This window comes from Drosophila nasuta, chromosome 2R (genome assembly GCF_023558535.2).
Source record: "Drosophila nasuta strain 15112-1781.00 chromosome 2R, ASM2355853v1, whole genome shotgun sequence".
NCBI classification, from domain to species: Eukaryota; Metazoa; Arthropoda; class Insecta; order Diptera; family Drosophilidae; genus Drosophila; species Drosophila nasuta.
In genome coordinates, this window is record NC_083456.1 from 6,147,769 (window position 1) to 6,167,887 (window position 20,119).

The following is a 20,119-nucleotide window of genomic DNA, read 5'->3' on the forward strand; positions in this document are numbered from 1 at the left end:
CTTTCAAGCTAATTTCGTAATTCAAATCATTTGAGTTCATTCTTTAACTCCTCCTTTGGTTTATTGCCACCTTTTTCTGAAACTTTCATTAATAAAGGCACTAATCAATGTGCCTAGTTTTCTAACTTTTAATGGTTTATATTTTCAAAACACTTAAAAAGTCAAATGCTTATCATAAAGTATGAAAAAGAAATAAAAAAATAAAAATATAATATAAAGTTTTGCTGTGATTCGTGATGTAGATGTACGTTATATATATTTAACTATATAAAATGCAATAAAATTTCAAGCATATAAAAGCATAATTATTCCAAATTATTACAAGAGCCGATTTCAACAAAATAAAAAATTAAAAACAAAACATAAAAATAAAAAATCAAAAACATTTTATGCATGACAAATTTTCCAACAATATGTACGTCATACTCTAACATCATTGTCTAGATTTGTCTAGAATTGTGCAATTTTAAATGTGACTATTATTTTACATTTTTGTAGACAAAACCGAGACACTCTTATAGTAATTGTAAAAATCAGTTAACCATAGTATTAAACAAATCTTTTTCAATGGCATTATAATGGTGAGTGGGCGTTTTTAATGTTAATTGCAATAATTTCAGTTTTCGTTTTTGTATTAACTCGCAAAATTTCAATAAAATTTGATGAACGTAAAATAAATAAATGGTTTCTGTGTTTGTTTTAAAATAACGGTTGCAAGGGACCAAATTGATATACGTTTAAATTTATCGCTAGTAAAAGATATTGGTCACATTGATTTTAAAATCTCTTTCGAACATAACAGCTAATTAACAGCCTTAAAGTGTTTAAATCACACGAAATGACGATAAAGAGGAAAATTAAGCAGAAACGTTAATTTAATTGGAGCATCAAATGTTTTTCTACGTGAACAAATGGAGAATAGCTACATTGAAGCCAATTGGAAAATTTAAAAACTTAATCAAGGAAACTATTTGGTTATCGATAAATATCTTATAGCAAAGCAAACATCTGTTTCACTCTGTTAGTTTAAAAGTTATGTTAAAGCTATGTTATGCTAACGGCGATTGCCCATGCTTATCGATTGTCCTCCCAATCGGCAACAGCTGACGTTTACAGTTCGTTAACAGCGTCGGCGGCGTGTGAATGCAAAGCGGATGATTTATTTTTGTATTAATAAACACGACGAGCACATAAATATTTAAAAAGAAAATGCATTTGTGCAAGCGGAAAGCAAAGCGAAAATATGGCCTGTAAATTATATCATAAATGTGAAAGTATTGACCACGCGTCTGTGGCAAAAGCGAAGTGAAAAAGAGCAGTGCGAGTGGGAGAAAAAATCAATTGAAAAAGAAAAATTGCATTTCGTTGTGCCAGCCCCCGAATCGAAAAAAGTGTATTGTAGTAGTAGTAGTGGAAAATATTAAGTTGTTGTTCGTTCGTGTTTTTTTTTGGTGCGCGAGTTTTGTGGGGTGCAAGTAGTGAAGAAGCGACAAATAAGAAGAAGAAGCAGCAGCTGCAGAAATAGCAAAAGGAGACAACGACGACAGCAGAAGCAGCCAAAGCCAAAGCGGGGCCAGCGTAATAAAGCGTAGAAAAAATGAGTTCAAGTTGTGAAAGGTGTGTGCCGTTACACTATACTAGAGCACTGTGAGCTACAACAACAACAACAACAACAACAACAGCAGCATGCTAAGTTAAATGTCGAAATGTGTAAACAATTTGTTGTTAAGAAAGAAGCAATCAACTAAAATAGCAACAACAACAAGGCGCATTGTAATTTGTTTTGCTTAATACATTGCGTTAAAACAAAGCATGCGACTGTATGCGTTTGTGTGTGAGTGAGAGTCTATGTGTGTTTGTGTGTGGGGGGAAGTGCGAAAATTTTGTACGCAATGCAACTGAGGGGAGAGTAGAGCAAGAGCCCCTCCCCTTTAAGGCGAGCCCAGGCGAAGACGAACACCAGTCGCAGCTGTCTGTGTAAGCGTATGCGTATGAGTGCGTTGCGCTTGTGTGCGTGTGGGTTGCTCCTGTTGTGTGTGCATTTCTCTCTCTGTAGCTTAATTTAATTCTAGTTGGTTTGCAAATTTATGCATTTCGGTGTTTTTAAGCACAACTTAACTGGCCTGCAAAATCGATTTTCTTGCAAGGCGCGGCAACAAGCGTCGTTTTTGTTTGGCCCCGCGGCCGTTCAAATACTCATGCGAAGAGAGTGAGAGCAACAGAGAGAGCGAGAGAACGCGCCCGTCGTCTATATATGTATGTATGCTTGCTAGTGTGTGAGTGTAAGGACAGCGCGGCGTTCTGAACTGCAGCTTCGTCGAATAAGGAAAAACCGGAAAATGTTTGACAAAATATACACCAGTGTGTGCATGTGTGTGCGTAAGCAGAGAAAAGAGTCCAAGGCATGTAATTAATGGGGGAAAACCAACTACGCATACAAATACAAATGCAAATTCTCGCACGCACACGCACACACTCAAGCAAGGCGACGACTCACGCACAAGGCAATTTGGGTGGTATTTTTTTGTGGGTGGTATTTTTATTTTGGGGCGTTTTTTGCAGCTTATTTTTGTTTTTTTTTTTGTGTGTTTGTGTACGGTGCATTAATGATTGAATGAATGAAACATTGAATGAAATGCGTCGTCTGTTTGTGCGCCAATTCTTTAAGTTCTTTAAGCTAATGCTAATGATGATAAGTTGGAATTGTTGTTGTTGTTCCTCATAAATATATGTGTATGTGTTGGTTGCGTGTGCTGCAGCATTCCAGAGATGCCTTTTAACTTTAAAATAGCAACAGCACTCGCATCTTGCATTTTAATATCTTTATTTATGTTACGCGTTTTCTCTTACTCATTCTCTATTTCTGAATCTTTATCTCTCTCCCTTTCTCTCTCTCTTTTATTCTGCCTTACAGAATAGAATGGGTGGAAATTATCGAGCCGCGCACCAAGGAGCACATGTATGCCAATCTAACAACTGGCGAGTGTGTCTGGGATCCACCCGAAGTAAGTGAAGAGCTGATGAGCTGCCTTAGAGATAACATTCAATAATTAATTTAATTATTTACTCACTCAAACATACAAACAAATATATAAAACGAACGCTAATTGGCAAATGCCAGTTGTTTTTCTTTTTTTTGGTAGTGTTTTGGAGGCTAACGAACTCATTTGTTTTATCAGTCTTTTATATGGTACTCTGTACTTAAATAGAGTACAGAGTATAGAGAGTAGTATAGTATATATTTTGCCCACATTACAATACACATTAAAAAATAAATACACGCAAGAGTATTGTGAAGATATTAAAATTCGATTAAAAAGCGCAAACATTAGACTTCTTATTTAATAAATTCTTGCAAATTTAGAGAATTCTTTAGCACGGAACTTTTTTAACAAAGACAAGGGTATTTAGCATTCGGCATCGACGTATTCTTTACTTAATTGACATGGGTCACTTGTTTTGCAAATTTACAACTTGTCTACATACGAATATATACTATGTAGATAAATGAAAAATTGTTTGACCCAGTTCATCAACGGCGTGAACAATGTTAATTAATTGTATTTAAAAAATTGTGGCGTTTTTATTTTGCGAAACTTTTGTTGGTATCATCACAGGGCAATGATTTTATATAAGGGTGAAGGCAAAAAAAAAACTATTTGTGGATTGCATTAAATTATCATTAAATTATAATTCACATTTAATAATTGAATAATAATATATGAAATATGCTTTTGGAGTATTTCCTTGCAAAAAGCAATAAATGCATTTACAAATTATATTTTAATAGAATAGTTTTCCATCTTTGTAATTGGGGTAATAAATGAATTTTTATATTGTTGAAGTTAACAATTTAAAATTAAAAAAGAACACTGATTATTTTATTAACTGAATTCGTCAAAGTAGTGACAAAGTTTTGAAACCTGTTCTTAATTGACCATTATCATTATATTATTATTATTATATTTCACTATATTCAATTAAAATTACATAACAAAAATGTACAAATTTAATATTTTATAATTTGAGGTTAAAAAGTAAACTTTAAAAAAAGGACTGTTCTTAAAGTAAACTCAACTTTTGCTTTTTTAACACATACTTACAAGTATGCTTAAGGACATAAGGACATGTCATTATGTTGCCGTGAGTTGTTTGCATTGCGTCTTTGGCTGCTTTGTCCTTTCACCTCGTCGCATGTGGCATGTGCTATGTGTTTGGCTAATGCGGCAAGAGCAAAAGGTGTCGCAGGCTAATAACTTTAGACGCCTTTCATGGCTGGCCAGCAAAAGCTCAAACACAAACAAAAACAGAGCTCAGCACGGCACGAATAAATCCTGCATCCTGCTGCATATAAAAAACGCTCATTCTGGTTTTTGTGCACTGCTTTCATGTTGTTGTTGTTGTTTTTGTTCTTAGTTTCCCTTTGACGGTAACGGAAGTAGTGAAAATTTCATTGATTTTGTTGTTGCCCTGCAACGTCCTCGACTGCGTCCTCGTTTCACTGTTTGCGTGTGTCCTTAATGAAAAGGTTGGCATATGCCATGCAGCGCCTTATTGCGCAGAGCAAAGAAGAGAACACGGCGCTTGCCCTCGCTCAAGTCGACTTGGCTGTTATTGTCCATTTCATGCTGTGATTTATTGCGACCCTTTTCTCAGCTACATACATATGCATGTGTATGCATATGTATGTATGTACGTCATAGCAGTCACACTGTGAAGCCTGCTATATGCGCTCTCTTTGCATGCGATCGTGTGCGTGTTCAAGTTGCAGATGCGGAGGTGTGTGCGTGTCTGTGCTTGCCAGTTATTTCGGTTTTTGTCACTCTCGCTCTCTTTTGAGTCATAGCCCACACTTCTCCCTTATTGAGTGACCGCGTGGCTTTGCAGGAAGTGAGCACCCAATGAAGCGTTGTTTAAGCAAGTCGCAACTTTAAATACACTACGAATTTGATTCAGCAGATTTAAACTACTTGTTAATATGCTTAACTTAATAGGTAAAATATGAAGTAAAATTTCTATATTTTCTATATTGATTAGCACATAGTGAGCAAACAGTTGTAAAGTAATATTCTATTCGCACTTGGTGCCCAGGCTTATGTCTAAGTGTCTATAACCTTTATGTCTGGCACTGCAGAGAGCATAGCTCTAACACATGCCCTAAATTCGACGGCTGCAGCAGCGATGTCGGCGCCGACGCAGATGTCGCTGCAGTTGCTGTTGAGTTGCTATGAGGAAGTGAATGAAGAATCCTTTTAGCTGCACAACATAATCTATTCATGTTATGCAGCACAACGTGCGGAGTCACTACAACAAAAGCAATACAATACGCACACATACACAGATAAACTAACTGGAACTCTCTTTCTTTACTCTCTCTTTGCACGCCCACCAACAAACTGGCATTATAAATTAGCAACAAAACTTTTTTTTGCTCTCGCCGCCTTTTGTTTTAATGACGTCGACGTTTTAATTGTTGCTGCAGTGCTTCTTTTTCTCTTTTCTTCAAGTTGCTGCTGTTGCCGCTGCTCTTTTTTGGTGTCACCAGCAGCGTCAGCGGCAACAACAACAGTGATGACAAAGGCAACAACAATTGCTGCGTTCATTGTACGTGATTTGAAATTTATGCATAGCAAGTTGAGTCCACTGTCTATTTGTTATACCCTCTGTTGCAAATAAAATAGGGTATTTATTTCATTCAAATAAAAAAAAAATTACACAAGAAATATATCTAGGGCTAGTTATTTTTGATTTTGGCTAAGGATGTCATTGACTTTGATTTTCATTAGTTTATTGCAATGAATTTTAAAGTTTTAATAAATTTTAGTTTCAATTTTATTATTGATATTATGTGCAATGCGTCAGAAAACTCCGTTCGCTTTTATACCACTTTTAATAAAATTGAATAATGTAGTTTATGTTAAATATTGGAGAATTGTATTTACATTACTAATTCTTGTATTATTATTTGATATATTTTGTTGATGATTTTTCGAGTGTGGATATACTATTTAATTTTTAACATGATTGATTAAAATTTAAAATATGGAAAAATATTCTAGGGTATGTTGCAGGCAAGTTTAACTTATTTACTTATCTTTAAACTTTTTATTATCACTCTTGGCTGACTTCCCCTTCAAATGTTCGTTTGCTGTGTTGCTTTTTTCATACTTTTTGCTCATTTGCTTTTGTAAAACTTCCGGTTAAGAAAAGAAACACACACACAGAAAAAAAAACAACACAGAAAAGTTGCCCACACGCTCGTTTAGTGTTACAAAACTTGCCCGAGGAGAGAAGGAGGCGGCGATAATATTTACGTGCGTCCGCCAAAGCGATCCGATCCAATGGCCACCAAAGCCGGCGACGCTAAAAGGCTTTTGGTGCTTTTGGATACCCCAGCAAATGGGGTGGCTTTGCTATATGGTATATGGTACTTGGTATTTGGTATTTCGTGTGTTGAGGATGGTGGTGGAGTGATGTGTGTATATGACTGTGGTTCGGGGCCGTGCTACGCAATCGTCAAAAAATTTCAAATTTGTTTTTACTTTTATTTTTGACTTTGCTTAGTTATCGCCATTGCCGTTTTGGGGCCCCGAAGCTTCCTGTTTTATGCTAAAGTGGGTTATGTGCCTCATGAAGTTGATTCGGTTGTTGCATGGACTGCATAAATTGATTGGCAATTACAATGGCAATTAGACGTTTATAAGTAACGCTAATGGATTTCGGTTATTACAGGTAGTTTTAGCAGTTTTTGTAATAAATCAGTTACAGGAAATTTTTATGACTTGTTGAATGCATATTAATTAACAATTATTCCGATGTTCCTCAACATTATAATGAAAGTTTCCCCGAAAGAATGGACGAACAAAGTAAAGCCATTTGTCATTCAAATTCCATAAATGGTTCTTGCAACAGATCTCAATTTCGAGTTCTAAGTCAACGAATTGGTTTCATATGTGGCGAGATCTTACGCCACAATGAAACTCAATATATGGGGGTCTTAAGAAACTCAGTTGATATATGGCTCTATTAAATACTTATGTAAAGCTGATGATTTCACTATTAGTCCGCATGATCCACAGGGATTTGGACAAATTTAGATTCTATATATAGCTTCAGCCTCAGCTACGATAAAAATACGTTGGTCAACAGTGCACGCGCCATTGATTCATTAATTTAATTCATTAACAAACTAAGGCAATTAAAAACTGTATTGGATAAGTTTGTTCGACCGCCGTCAGGTGCCCTTCTAAAAATAGTTCGAACTCAGCGTGAGATTTACCAATGTTTATGCGTTGTGTGATTCGAAGTTGTGTGGGTATTATATATATAAAATATAACATTATTTATTAGTTTCTGTCGATCAATAGATAACAAACCACGTAAAAGGAAATCATTTTCAATTTGCAATAATTTTAAAATTAATTTACGAGCGTAAATTTGGAATTAGAAACAATTGTCATCGTGAAGTTAATTTTAGTTTTGCCTTCAGTCAATTTCAGAAAAAAATAAGAAAATCATTTGTCTTTCTTAATCTTAATTATTGTTATCTAATAGCTTTTCTTATGCAAAGACGATATCAGCTTTATCAAAATAGTTGGAAATTCCTTCAAGTTTAATGCCCCAACAGTTTACACATTTAAATTCTTAAAGTTGTCGTAGTCAGATGCTATCGTCCAGAGTTATTTCTGCTTATTCTCGTGCTGTGTGTTTTTCTGCCATTGTTTAATATCGATGATGACCTAATTTATAAAACTGAGCATTAAACAAAAAGAGCAGCAAACTGTTGATGAACATTTCATTTAGTTTGCTTTCCGTCTGGCTGTGAATATGATTCACAGATGTACATATACATATGTATATGTTATGGAGGGGAATGGGGAGAGGGTCCATCACTGACCTCGGCAATAGGCACTGAGCAGTCACTGTCTGATATGAAAGCGGCCCCGTTCACTGATTAGAATTGTGCGTGCCTCGTGCTTTAGCTTTGGCTCTGGCTCTTGCCAAAGCGTTCGACCTATATTTTCCACTGATTAAAAGCCAAATTGTTTTTCTATAAGCACTAAAATGCGAACAAGAGAAAACAATGAGATTCGTAATAACGAATTTAATGAATTTATAATTGCCACGAAAGCTTTATCCATAAGCCATGAAGTGTACAATGGAGTAATGGAATTTGAGCAATTTGTATTTATGCTTCACTCATAAATCGAAGCTCTAAAAAATAGTCTTCAACTTAGTAAAGCTTTACGAAATGTTGCGCTTGCATTGCACACTGTTCCAGATCTGATATTTAATGCTACAATCAGGAAATACTTTTCAAATATAATAAGTAAAACTGAAAACAACTTAATGATAATGTTTTAAAAAAAATTCTAGTGAAAATAATAAACATCAGAGTATAATTAATTGCGGCAGAGTTTAACAAATGATTTACATTTTTGAAATAATTCAAATATCTTCAGAAATCTCATCAAAGAGCTTCATCCGTCAAATGTTAATGCCTCCAGATTTTAATATCTCTTGTTTGTCGGTCTTTGACTTTGACTCATGAATATAATACATTCATAACATAGTCACATATGTTGTGTATTTGCATGAGTAATAATTATAAATATTTGCCAGTTTTTTTTTCGAATGTTATTCCTGAACGTCATATAAATATAATCTGTATATATATATTAGTATTTGACAGATTTTCCTCAAATATTCAGCCAATGTGCGGTGCTCTAATTTCATTTTCATAAATGGAGGCAGCACAAATTCCATCAATGAGATAAAGATGTAGCCTCATTGTTTCTATTATTGTTGCTCTCGTAGTTGTTGTTGTTGTTGTTTTTCCATAATTACAAAATATTCAGAATATCGCACAAGGCCGATATGCGGACGTGTCAGAAGGAGAAGAAGAAGAAGCAGAGTATGGAGACATTGCCATCAGTCGATACATTTATTTATTATACTCTAATCGAAGAGTGGGCATTGCCCACTTTTCATTAAGGTAATTAAGGTTGAATAGCATATTACTTAAAAAAGGTGAAATATATTTGGAGAAGACAAGTATAACGAATCGATAGTATAACGATAGTATTGATTGTGTTTCATTTTAGCGATGGAGAGCTATAGATAGTGTGCAATCGATAGTGTTGATAGTGTCATCGATAGTTATCCACCTCTATTTCATATGCTCAAATAATTCAAATAATAAGTAATTAGTTTGTAATAGTTGTACTGTAATGTAAAGCTCATTGTAATATATATTAATTCTATTAACAACGATAGTAATCGATAAGAAAAAGTACTTACATTAGAATGCAATGCTTACTCTATAAATTGAATTAGCAATGATAGCAACAAATGATAAGAACAAGTTTCTTCAATTAAATGAAATGCTTACTATAATATGTTTCGATAGTGATGATAGTAGTTATCGATAACACATTTAGCTTCACATTTAATAATCGAAAGTGTATTCATGATTCGTTGGGATGCATTCCCATCGCTCGCTTGTGTTACTTTTGATGTGGCTTCTTCGTTTTGCAGCATGTGGCACGCGCTGCTGCAGTATACAAAAAGGGGAGCACGTGGAGAGCGAAAGAAAGAGAGCAAGAGAGAGAGAGGGAGACATTAAAGTGGAAGGCATCTAAGCGAAATAGGCCCATTTATTGTGAAAATGCTGTCTATCTGACTGTCCGGCTCAATGGATGAATGACTGGCTGACTGGCTGGAATGACTGACTGACGCTTTTGCTGGCAGACTGTCAGTGGGAAACGCAACAATGCAAAAAGCGTAACGATGATGATGCGACGTTGGCGCTGCCGCTGTCGCTGCTTGCAGCCTTGTCCCAATCAACGCTCTGGGTGCGCCCACAAATTATGCAACTTGCGACGCAGTTGAAGCTCGAAATGGAAATGGAAATGAAAACCAGAAATGAAAAGCAGCCGAGCTGAAAGCTTTCAACGTAGTTGCATGTGTAACGCTTCTCGCTACAGCTACAGCGGGGTGTGGGCGGACTGGGTTGTATTGTTAACGTTATCAGACCACAAACAGCAACAACAACAATGTCACAGATTAAAAGAGAGGCAAAATAGAAAAGCAGCCTGGGTCAGGGCCTGTCTCGGTCCGTCGTCACAGTTGCCACATTGAGCGAGTGGCGAGTGCGGCAAGTGGGGAGCGGGGAGTCGGAGAGTGAGGGAGTGTTGTTGCCTGGGCGCAGCTGCAGCAAAAGTTCAAGGTCAGCGTTTAAATAACCCTGACTCTGCGCCACGTGACAGACAGAGAGAGGCTGCAGGCAGAGTTCCGCAAAAAGAAAAGAGATAACGAGGCTGCTGCTGTTACTGCTGCTGTTGCAACAACGACGAGGCTGCTGAATTAAGAACACGCGCATGCAGCTGGAAGCTGAATGTTGGGCCCGCGTCCGTGTCTGTGTCTGTGTCCGAGAGCCCGGGCAAAAGTAAACTCGAGTTTTGTCAAGCACTTTTCAGAGATGATGAAACGATTATGACCTCCAACTGCAACACAGTACCCCAATAAACCAACAGATGAAGCTGATTTCTGGGCCAAATATGCTGATTAAGCCAAACACAACAAAACAAAGTAGCCCTCAATGTAAAGCCAAAATGTAATCGCTGGCAAATCTGACAGTGAAAGCTGTCGAAGTCTCAAAGAGATGGAATTGCGCTCGATTATAATAAATAAACAAGATGATACGAATAAAATACATTTTCCAACTCTATATATCGAAAAAATACTATATTAGGTATATCGATATACTACAAAACATGTCAAATAATTAAGTAACTATAATTAACAAGCAAGATGATAAAAATATACTTCCTTACAATTATAATAAAATATACCGAATCTACATATATATCAAAAATGACTATATTTGGTATATCGATATACTATAACATTCAAAATATGTGATAAAATAAATTAATTATAATTAACAATTAAGATTATCGAGGGCATTTTTAAATTCCAAAATGTAAATAAACACGAAAAATTATCACATGGCGCTGTTGCGAAAAATAATGTTTACATTTTAAAGAGACAATTAAAGTGAACAGGAGATATTTGATCTGCAGAAAAATCTGTGAAAATTTAATTAACTTTGTGCTGATGCTGAAGTTGGCATATCATAATATTGACTGAGCATTGTATTGTATTCCTCATTTCCATGAATTTCAAATTATTTGGAAAGAATTTACTGAGGGATGACATTATTATTTTTTCTGGCATACGTTTTTTTACGTAGGTAATTTGATAAAGACAATACAAATAATTCTGTCCTTAGTCTTGAGCTAAGAATTTTTTACAGCATTTGTTTTTGTAGCACGCAGATCAAGTTTGTTTTAGATTTTTCCCTCGCCAACTTCCACCTCCGCAAATGAATAACAATCGTAATAAATAATAAAACTGCATATTTGATTCGTAAAAACTTGGAAGAAGTTATTTAAGAAACATTTTTTTTAATGCCTGAAAACGATTGCTGGTATATTTTAAACGCAATGACGTGTTTTGAATTTTGTGGTATATTGATATACCAAATACAGTATATTTCAATATTTTTGTGTATATATATATTTGGTATATTGTATTATTTTCATGAATTATATTATTATCATAATTTTAAAAAGAAAAACTTCGGAAGCGAATAAGAATTAAAAACAAACAAAACACAAAATCAAGAATCTTCTGATATATTAAAATTTTGATTAATTTATGATTCCATGGATAATAGTTATTATTAAAAACTTATTGCAACATGAAATGTGCAGTTATAGAGAATGACGTCTTAAGCTTGAAGTTGATGAATTTAATCATAATTAGTAGAAATACGTTTTAAAATATGAGTCAATTGATTTTTTATTTAAATAAAAAAGTGTTTAATTGGAGTCTGCTCCATATTCATTAGGCAATGTTACCATCTAATAATAAATGAATTATTGCAATTATGTGATTGCGCTGAAGTAATGCAAACACATGACAATTTCAACACGTTCCACACACACATAATTATTTATGACACCTCCCACACACACACACACTTTGAGAGCTGAGAGTTGATAAACGCATTTATGTGATGTGATTTGCTCATGATTTGTTTGGATTCGGTTCCATTTCTCGCGCTCTCGTTACAGGATGTGCCAATTAAGCGCACCGACTCATCGCAGTGGTGGGAACTGTTTGATACAAATACGCAACGCTTCTATTACTACAATGCGGCCACGCAGAAGACCGTGTGGCATCGGCCGAGCAAGTGTGATATTATTCCGCTGGCCAAGCTGCAGACGCTCAAACAGAACACCGATCCCAGTGAGCGGCGGGATCAGACGACGCCCCAGAAGCAATCGTCATCGCTGCAAAAGCATCCCCAACAGCAACAACAACAGCAGCAACAGCAATTGCAACAACAATCTTCGCCCATGTCGGCGGCCAATAAGAAGGGGCGTGGCCAGCGGGCAAGTGGCGGCAATGGCACAGTGGCCAGTTCGGAGGAGAAACTCAGCAGCTCCGTCACTGGCAACGAAATGATCTCTAGTCCACGAGGCCGACAAAGTTTTCGGTAAGCAAAGCAAAGCAAAAGCACTTGCTCTTTGTTTAAAATTCAGCATTATTTATTTACTTTACACTTGGGCATCTTTTCTTTTCGTTGTTCGTTGTTGTGCAGCGTCGGCACTGGTGACTCATCCCGTTCAATGGACATGCAACAATCACTGCCCCAGCAGCAGCAACAGCAGCAACAAGGCTATGGCTCTCGACGTTCGCAAGGTAAGCAGAAGAAGTAGCAGCAGCTGACGTCATTGTGACTCATTCTAACGTACTTTACAGACTCGTGCAATCACTACAAGGAGTCGGGCAAGTCAAGCGACTCAAGTCTCTCCAGCGCCCACGGCTATCGACGCTTCAACGATGCGTCCAATGGCGGCGCCTTGCCCAATGATGGACTGCGTCTGGGCTCATTGCAGAAGCAGCAACGCTCTGGCAAGGATAATGGCGCGTAAGTTTAACTATCGCAGAAGGATATTAGTAGGGGAGGGGTTGTTTTGTTGAGCCTGCACTACACTGCGTATGTGCAATATTTTATAAGAGTAGCAACTGGCATTGCATTAATGTAGAAAACACAATGTGTGGGGTAAATATTTTATGCTTGATGTGGGTATAAAATTAATCTTAGTTTCATGTGGGATTTAGCATTAATGTAGATAACAGAAACCATGCAAAAGTCATAATGACATCAAGCTAAATTAAGAACGTAGAATGTTATTTTTATACCCGCTACCCATTAGGTAGAAGGGTATTATAATTTTGTGCGTGTAGGATATGTATTTAACAGGCAGAAGAGGGCATCTCCTATTCTTGATCAGTGTCAACAGCCGAGACTATATAGCCATGTCCGTCTGTCTGTCTGTCCGTATGAACACGTTGATCTTAGAGACTATAAATGATAGAGTTATAATTTTCGACAGCACTTGTAATGTATGCAAGAAGATCAAGTTTCTTTCAATCAATCCACAAATTAGAAAAAATCGAATAACAAGTCTAATTTTAATGCTTTGTATATGCCATAATAACTAGAGTATTCATGATTCCTGAGAATTTGATTGCGATGGGATAAAAATTTTAGAAGCTATTTATGAAACACTTCTGTATTGCAAATTACGTCTACTGCAATCGGGTTTTAGCTGATTTAGCTGAGAATCTGGTATATTTCGGCAACTATGGTATACTTCGAATGTAGTGCTTCATTAATATACCAAATATTCCGTTCTTTAAGAATTATACTGCACTGTCTTCCTTTTATTTAAAAATACGTAGCGGGTATCTCACTGTCGAGCACACTCGACTGTAGCTTCCTTAATTGTTTTGTTTGTTAAGCAATTTATTTATTTGTAATGAACTTTCCAAGTAGCTTCATATTTATTTGGAGAGAGAGAGAGAATAATGTTTGTAGGATTATAGATAATAAAAATCCATATACATAAGTGCTTTAAACTTGTTCTATCTTTGCTATATCAGACTCATATACAGTTTCGTTAGGAATGATTTTTATAGCATCAATAGTAATAAAGTAACATTCTAAAACTCTAATTGATCTTAGACTTGATAGATATTTCTAACGAAGTAACTAAAGTTATCATTCTAATAATTTTCGCTATTTAGTAACTGCATATTACTCAATTTTGTGACTTGGTTGGAAATATCAAAGATAAATATGTTTCCTAGGAAATTGCTTCATTAATTTCTTGTTAGTTGCATAATAGTGAATTAGTAATTTAATAATAATGTGTCGAATTTATAAAAAATTTGTGTCATACTTCTCAAGCATTTTGTTTCAGCTAGTTTTAGATACGCTTAAGTGCAATGTTACATTTAAGTCTTTGGGGAATCCACTTTCGATAGATCTCAATTGCAACACATTTTCACACACACACATACACACGCTTTTATGGCTTTCACTTACACACCCACACACACACATGCAAACACATGGAATAGAAACATCTAGCATTAAAAAAATCTCATCTGTTTCTCCCCCGCACTTGTGGTCCCCTGTGTTTCTCTTCTCTCGCTATCTCGCGCCGTATCTTTACGACATCAGCTTTGAAATGTTGCAAGAAAGCACAAGCTCGCATAATTTACCGCATGGCTCGTCCTCGTCCTCATCCTATGTTGGTGGTAGTGTGATCGGTGACAGCAGCAGCAGCAATAAGTACTTTGATCATCAGCTTCTGCCCAGCCACATGCAGGGCTATTGCTCCTCCAAGTCATCCGATATTGCCTCACCCACGCATTCGATACATACGCCGCAGGCGCAGAAGAAGAAAATCTCCCCCGATGCCGATCGTCAATACAACTACGCACAACAGCAACAACAACAGCAGCATCAGCAACAACAACAACGCAACGCACAGCGTTCGACAGGTGGAGGGGGGAAGTGTGGCAGGTTCGGGCAAATCTTTTGGTGCAGCTATGGCAGGTAATTAAAGCTTAAATATATTCCCTTCAAATGTGATTTTCATTCGATTTCCTTGCTTGCAGATCGCGAGTACAAAGTGTCGCTAGCGCGCTCTGGCAGCTTCATGTCCTCGTCGATTAATCCTGCCGCCGCAGGACATCACAGTAAATCATATCGCAAGAGCAGCGCCGAGGCGAATGGCAGCACAGCGGCTGGCAGCGGCGGAGGAGGAGGCGGTGGAGCGGCCAGCGATGATTCAATGCATGAGAAGTACTTCAAGTCTGTGGAGAATACTCCGCAGTCGCGACGCCGCCACACCACGAATGCCAAGGGACATGGCAGTGGGGGCGGTGGGGCCAGTGGCAGCAACACGGCAACCAGCACAGCTGGGAGTGGCAGCAGTGGCCACAAGAAGCACTCGAGCGACTCCAGTCCGCAGAGTCCGATTAGTCCGCAGACGAAGAGTTCCCGACAGGCCAAGACGAGCGCCACAAATCCGCCGCCACAGCTGCAGCTGCAGCATTCACATCGGCTCGATGAGGCGCCCAACTCGGCGCTGGATCTGCTCAGCTTGGAGCGCATGTCGTTGAGCAAGGGGGCACCCATCTCGCCCAGTGCTGGCTCCGACAATCTGGGCATGCTAACGCATTCGTCGCGTGGCTCCAACGATTCGGCAGCGCGACGTCAGAAGTCCAACAACTCCACAGCGAATCGCTCGCAATCGCATCACTATCCTGGACAGGGATCGTTAAGGCACAGCGCCAGCTCGAGTCTGGACAAACGTGGCTATTATCCGCTCCAAAGCGGCAGTGGGGAGAAACGCGATTCGCGTCGCTCGAAGAACACGTCGTCGTCGCATCATTATCAGCAGCACTTGCAGCCGGACAACAGCGATGTGGAGTACGACAATGGCAACATTTCGCCATTGTACAGCAATTGTGGCCAGGAGATGCCGCATCTGACGAAGCTCAAGCACTACATTCTTGAGCAGGCGAAGCTATTCAATCGCTACGATTATGGCGATGGCGAGGGCGGTGGTGACTCGGATTCGTATCACTCGGATAGTCAGTCGGAGCATTCGCTGTCGGGCCATGAGCCGGACAACGAGGACTCCGATGGCGGCTCTGATACCCATGGCGGTTACTTGGAGCACAACTATGGCATGATCGATGACTATGCTAACATGGGAGACAGCGTCTCCTACTATGCTTATCAGTATCCACCCTACGATCCAGCTGGACGCGAAGATATGTAAGTGACATAGTTGTTAACTTTAGAGCTTCAGCTAATTGTTTGTTTCTCTTTCGGCCAGTTCCGACAACGTGGAGGCTGTGCTGGAGGGCATTGGTGGCAACACGGAACCAGCTGCGGCGCCAAAGCCAAAGCCACGCTATCAGATCTCATACTACGACACCGTCTCGCACAGTCCATCGTCGTCTGTGGGCCAGGGCCATCAGTACAACCAGCACAATCAGCAGCTGTATTCGAATACGCCCTCGTATCCGTTTGCCAGTCATGGGCATGGTCACGGGCATGGCTTGGGGCCACCACCGGTGGCGCCACCGCATCAGCAGCAATTGCATTTGGATCCGAACGATGCGTCCAGTGCCAAGCAAAAGCAATCGCAGACATTGCCCTCACCCAATCGTCAAATCTCACGTCTAGTCGCCGGTCAGTTAACCAAAGAAGATGCCAATCAGCAGCAGCAGCTGGCGCCGCATCAACCGCAACTGCCATCGGCCCATGCAGCCCAGTCGGCTGTCATCAGCAGCCTCAGCCGTGGTGGCAATCATAAGCTGGCACCGCCATCACTTAAACCCACCATCCAGCAGATCTTTCCGCCCAGCGAGCGTGCACCTGGCGCTCCAATGCTGGCCTGCATGAAGGAATGTGATATCGAGAAGTTTGCCGCCGACAATATGAATCTCCATTCGAAGGGCATCTTCCGCAAGAAGGCCTCTGTGCGTGACATGCTCAGCTGGACGGCGGAGGCCATTGGTCGGCCCATGTTGGCACTGTCGCGTGACAAAGCGGACAAGAAGACGGCCATTGAGTTGTTCAAGTTGGTGCAAATCTACATGGGAGATCGCAAGGCGCGCGTTGGCATGAATCTCAATTCGGTGGCCATAGACATAATCACAGCATCCCTACCACAACAGCAGTAAGCAGTAGTTAACCAATGAATCGTAATCTTTTACTGAGCAGTTTTTTTTCCTTTTGCTGTCGCAGATTACGGGATGAGCTGTACGTGCAGCTGTGTCGCCAGACCACGGAGAATCCCAAGCGCGAATCGTTGATACGCGGCTGGGAGCTGATGGCCATTTGTCTGTCTTTTGTGCCGCCTTCACCAACGTTTCAACCCACGCTGCTCAAGTAAGATAAGATCGATATAAATTCTTTTCCCAGCTGTACATTAACCTTTTGCTATGCTTCTGCAGCTATGTGAATCGGCATCGTGATCCTTCGTTTGCTACCGGCTTCTTGGAGGTGTGCAAGTGGCCCATTCACGTGCAGATCTCGCATTATGCAACCGTGTGCTGTCGTCGCTTGGATCGCATTGGCAGCAGTGGACGTCGTTTGGCCAAGAAGCCCACCGAGGATGAAGTGGAACAGGCGCGGGTAAGTTGGGGCAGTTGAAATGCAAGCACTTTAAATAAACACATTCCTTTTCCTCCCTTTTCAGCAACAAATCCTGCGCAACAGCATGTTCGGCAATACACTGCCGGAAGTGATGGATTTGCAAAAGGACAAGTTTCCATTCCGAAAGCTGCCCTGGATACAAACCACGCTTTCGGAGCATGTGAGTTATGTTCAGTCTTCATCGAGGCATTTTTTCTATAATCAATTTGAACACATTGTCAGGTACTCTTGCTCAATGGCAAGCAAACGGAGGGAATTTTTCGTGTGTCCGCCGATGTGGATGAAGTCAATTGCATGAAGAATCGCTTGGATCGGTGGGATGTTCCTGATTATAAGAACACAATGGGTAAGTCGATTGTCAGCTAAAGTATTCATTTCTGTGGAGCATCAAGTTGCAAAGCGCGGGCTTCTTGATACGGGTATGAAACAAAAAAAAAATGTTTAACAGCATGCATTAATCGGGAACCACGAGCAAATTATAAGACATAGGACAACTAAAGAGATAAACTAATAATACTATACTAACGGACAAAAGAAAAATATAAAGATTATTGTAATACAGAACACTGAACGAACACATACTATTTAATAGCTCTATGTGGAATGAAAAGAGAAATATAATTCCTAGTGGTCTGACCGGAACAGCAAAACTTATTTGATTGATATTTCCGAAGAATCAATGTCAGTAAGAGAAGGAAGGTTTAGTAATAATAGTCTACTACGATAACGTGGAAATTTAATATAAGGGCTCCAATTTAAAATACAAAAAATAAACAAATCAAAATTTGTTTATGCACTGACTCAATCCTGGGAACAAATCCCCAATACTGGGGATTTCGGGCAAAAGATCCACACTTAACTATAGGACGAACCAGTCAGTTGATGTGGGAATCGTTGAATTCTTTCGACAAGCAAACAGAATATGATGATCGAATTTTATTATTTTTATTTACTAAAACTGTTTTTCTTTCGCAGTTGATGCCCATGCGCCCGCTAGTCTACTTAAGTTATGGTATCGTGAACTGTACGATCCGCTTATACCCGATGATTATTACGAGGATTGCGTGAACACTGAGGATCCCGACAAAGCCAAAGAAATAGTTAATAAGTTGCCCCAAATTAATCAACTGGTGAGTAGAGAAAACATTTCAAAACATTTGAATTTAAAAAAAGGATTAAATTATTATTATTCTTCAACAGGTCCTAACGTATTTAATACACTTTCTGCAACAATTCTCGAATCCAGAGGTTGTTAGCTGCACAAAAATGGATTCATCGAATCTGGCCATGGTATTTGCGCCAAATTGTTTACGCTGCACTTCAGATGATCCCAAGGTGATACTGGAGAATGCACGCAAAGAGATGTCCTTTATACACGTCTTGATACAGCACATGGACACAGCACATGTGGCCAATCTGGTTTAGAGCTTTGACAGCTGCAGCGCTTAGGTGTAAAGAAAACTAACCAAAAATACAAAAAATGAGAAAATCCCTACAAACACATATATGTAAACGTTATTAACCTATCCTAACTTAATTACATACTTACCTATGCAACTTGAAACTTCAACTTGACCTTAAATGAAGCAATGAAAATGAAATGCCAATTGAGTATCAAACACAGCTCCTAACTAACTCCTAAATTTAACTACTTATAATAATTTTGCTACTCGAATTTTCTTACTAATTGCTATCAAATGATTCAATCTATATTTTGGGTATACTTAGGTCGCACATTTACAACAACAACAACAAAAACAGTAACAAATACTCAGAATTGTCAGCATTGTAACGCGTAGTGCTTTTCAAACCAAAAAACCAAAAAACTTTAATCGAACACAAATAGAGAGCGAAATCAAGAGAAAACTGTTAAATGTAAACTTAATGTGTGCATGCCTAGTTATGTGTGAAATTGTAGTTTAATTTATTTATTTCGCGTTTCGTTTTATGGAATTTCACGCAGGAAACAAAAAACAAAATACTCAAACTCAAAGTAACTCTCAAATCAATGAAACCTTGAACAACATGTGAAGCATATAAATATTTAAATTAATACAAAAATATACATATTAAATATAAATAAATGTACTGTAAGCAAAAGCGAATGCAATAATTGAATGAAAATTATGAAATAAAACTGCTTATAAATTACATGCAGAAATTTAGTGCTATATATAATAAAAATAAAAAACAAAAATATATTTATTCGTATGCATTAAAGAAAAGATAACACAATTAATTTATTGATAAATTCGAAAGCTGCGCAACAATTTAATTAACTAGTATACAGATTTACACATATTAATTAATATTATGATAACAAACTGTAAGAACCAGCAAAGATATATATAGAATCTGATTGGAAAACCCCCAATTGAACATATATAAATATGTACGTATGTATGTAAAACACGATGAAAATTGGAGATCGAGAGATACGGAGCATGAGAATGAATAAAGTTATATAAATAAAGAGCCAAAATATTAATTTCTTAACATTAATGATTGAACTTTGATGTA

The 20,119-nt window shown here is 38.4% G+C and overlaps 1 protein-coding gene across 1 annotated transcript; it reads left to right on the forward strand.

Moving 5' to 3' along the window:
• Positions 1-1,111: 1,111 nt before the first annotated feature.
• LOC132787054 (filaggrin) lies at positions 1,112-20,072 on the forward strand. Its single transcript, XM_060793925.1, is given in 15 exon segments — positions 1,112-1,617; positions 2,915-3,005; positions 12,141-12,565; positions 12,671-12,771; positions 12,832-13,000; positions 14,603-14,929; positions 14,931-14,980; positions 15,043-16,210; positions 16,272-17,120; positions 17,189-17,332; positions 17,398-17,578; positions 17,643-17,759; positions 17,822-17,945; positions 18,575-18,729; positions 18,800-20,072. Coding segments are annotated over 15 exon segments (4,146 nt in total). The 5' UTR covers positions 1,112-1,597; the 3' UTR covers positions 19,025-20,072.
• Positions 20,073-20,119: the final 47 nt, after the last annotated feature.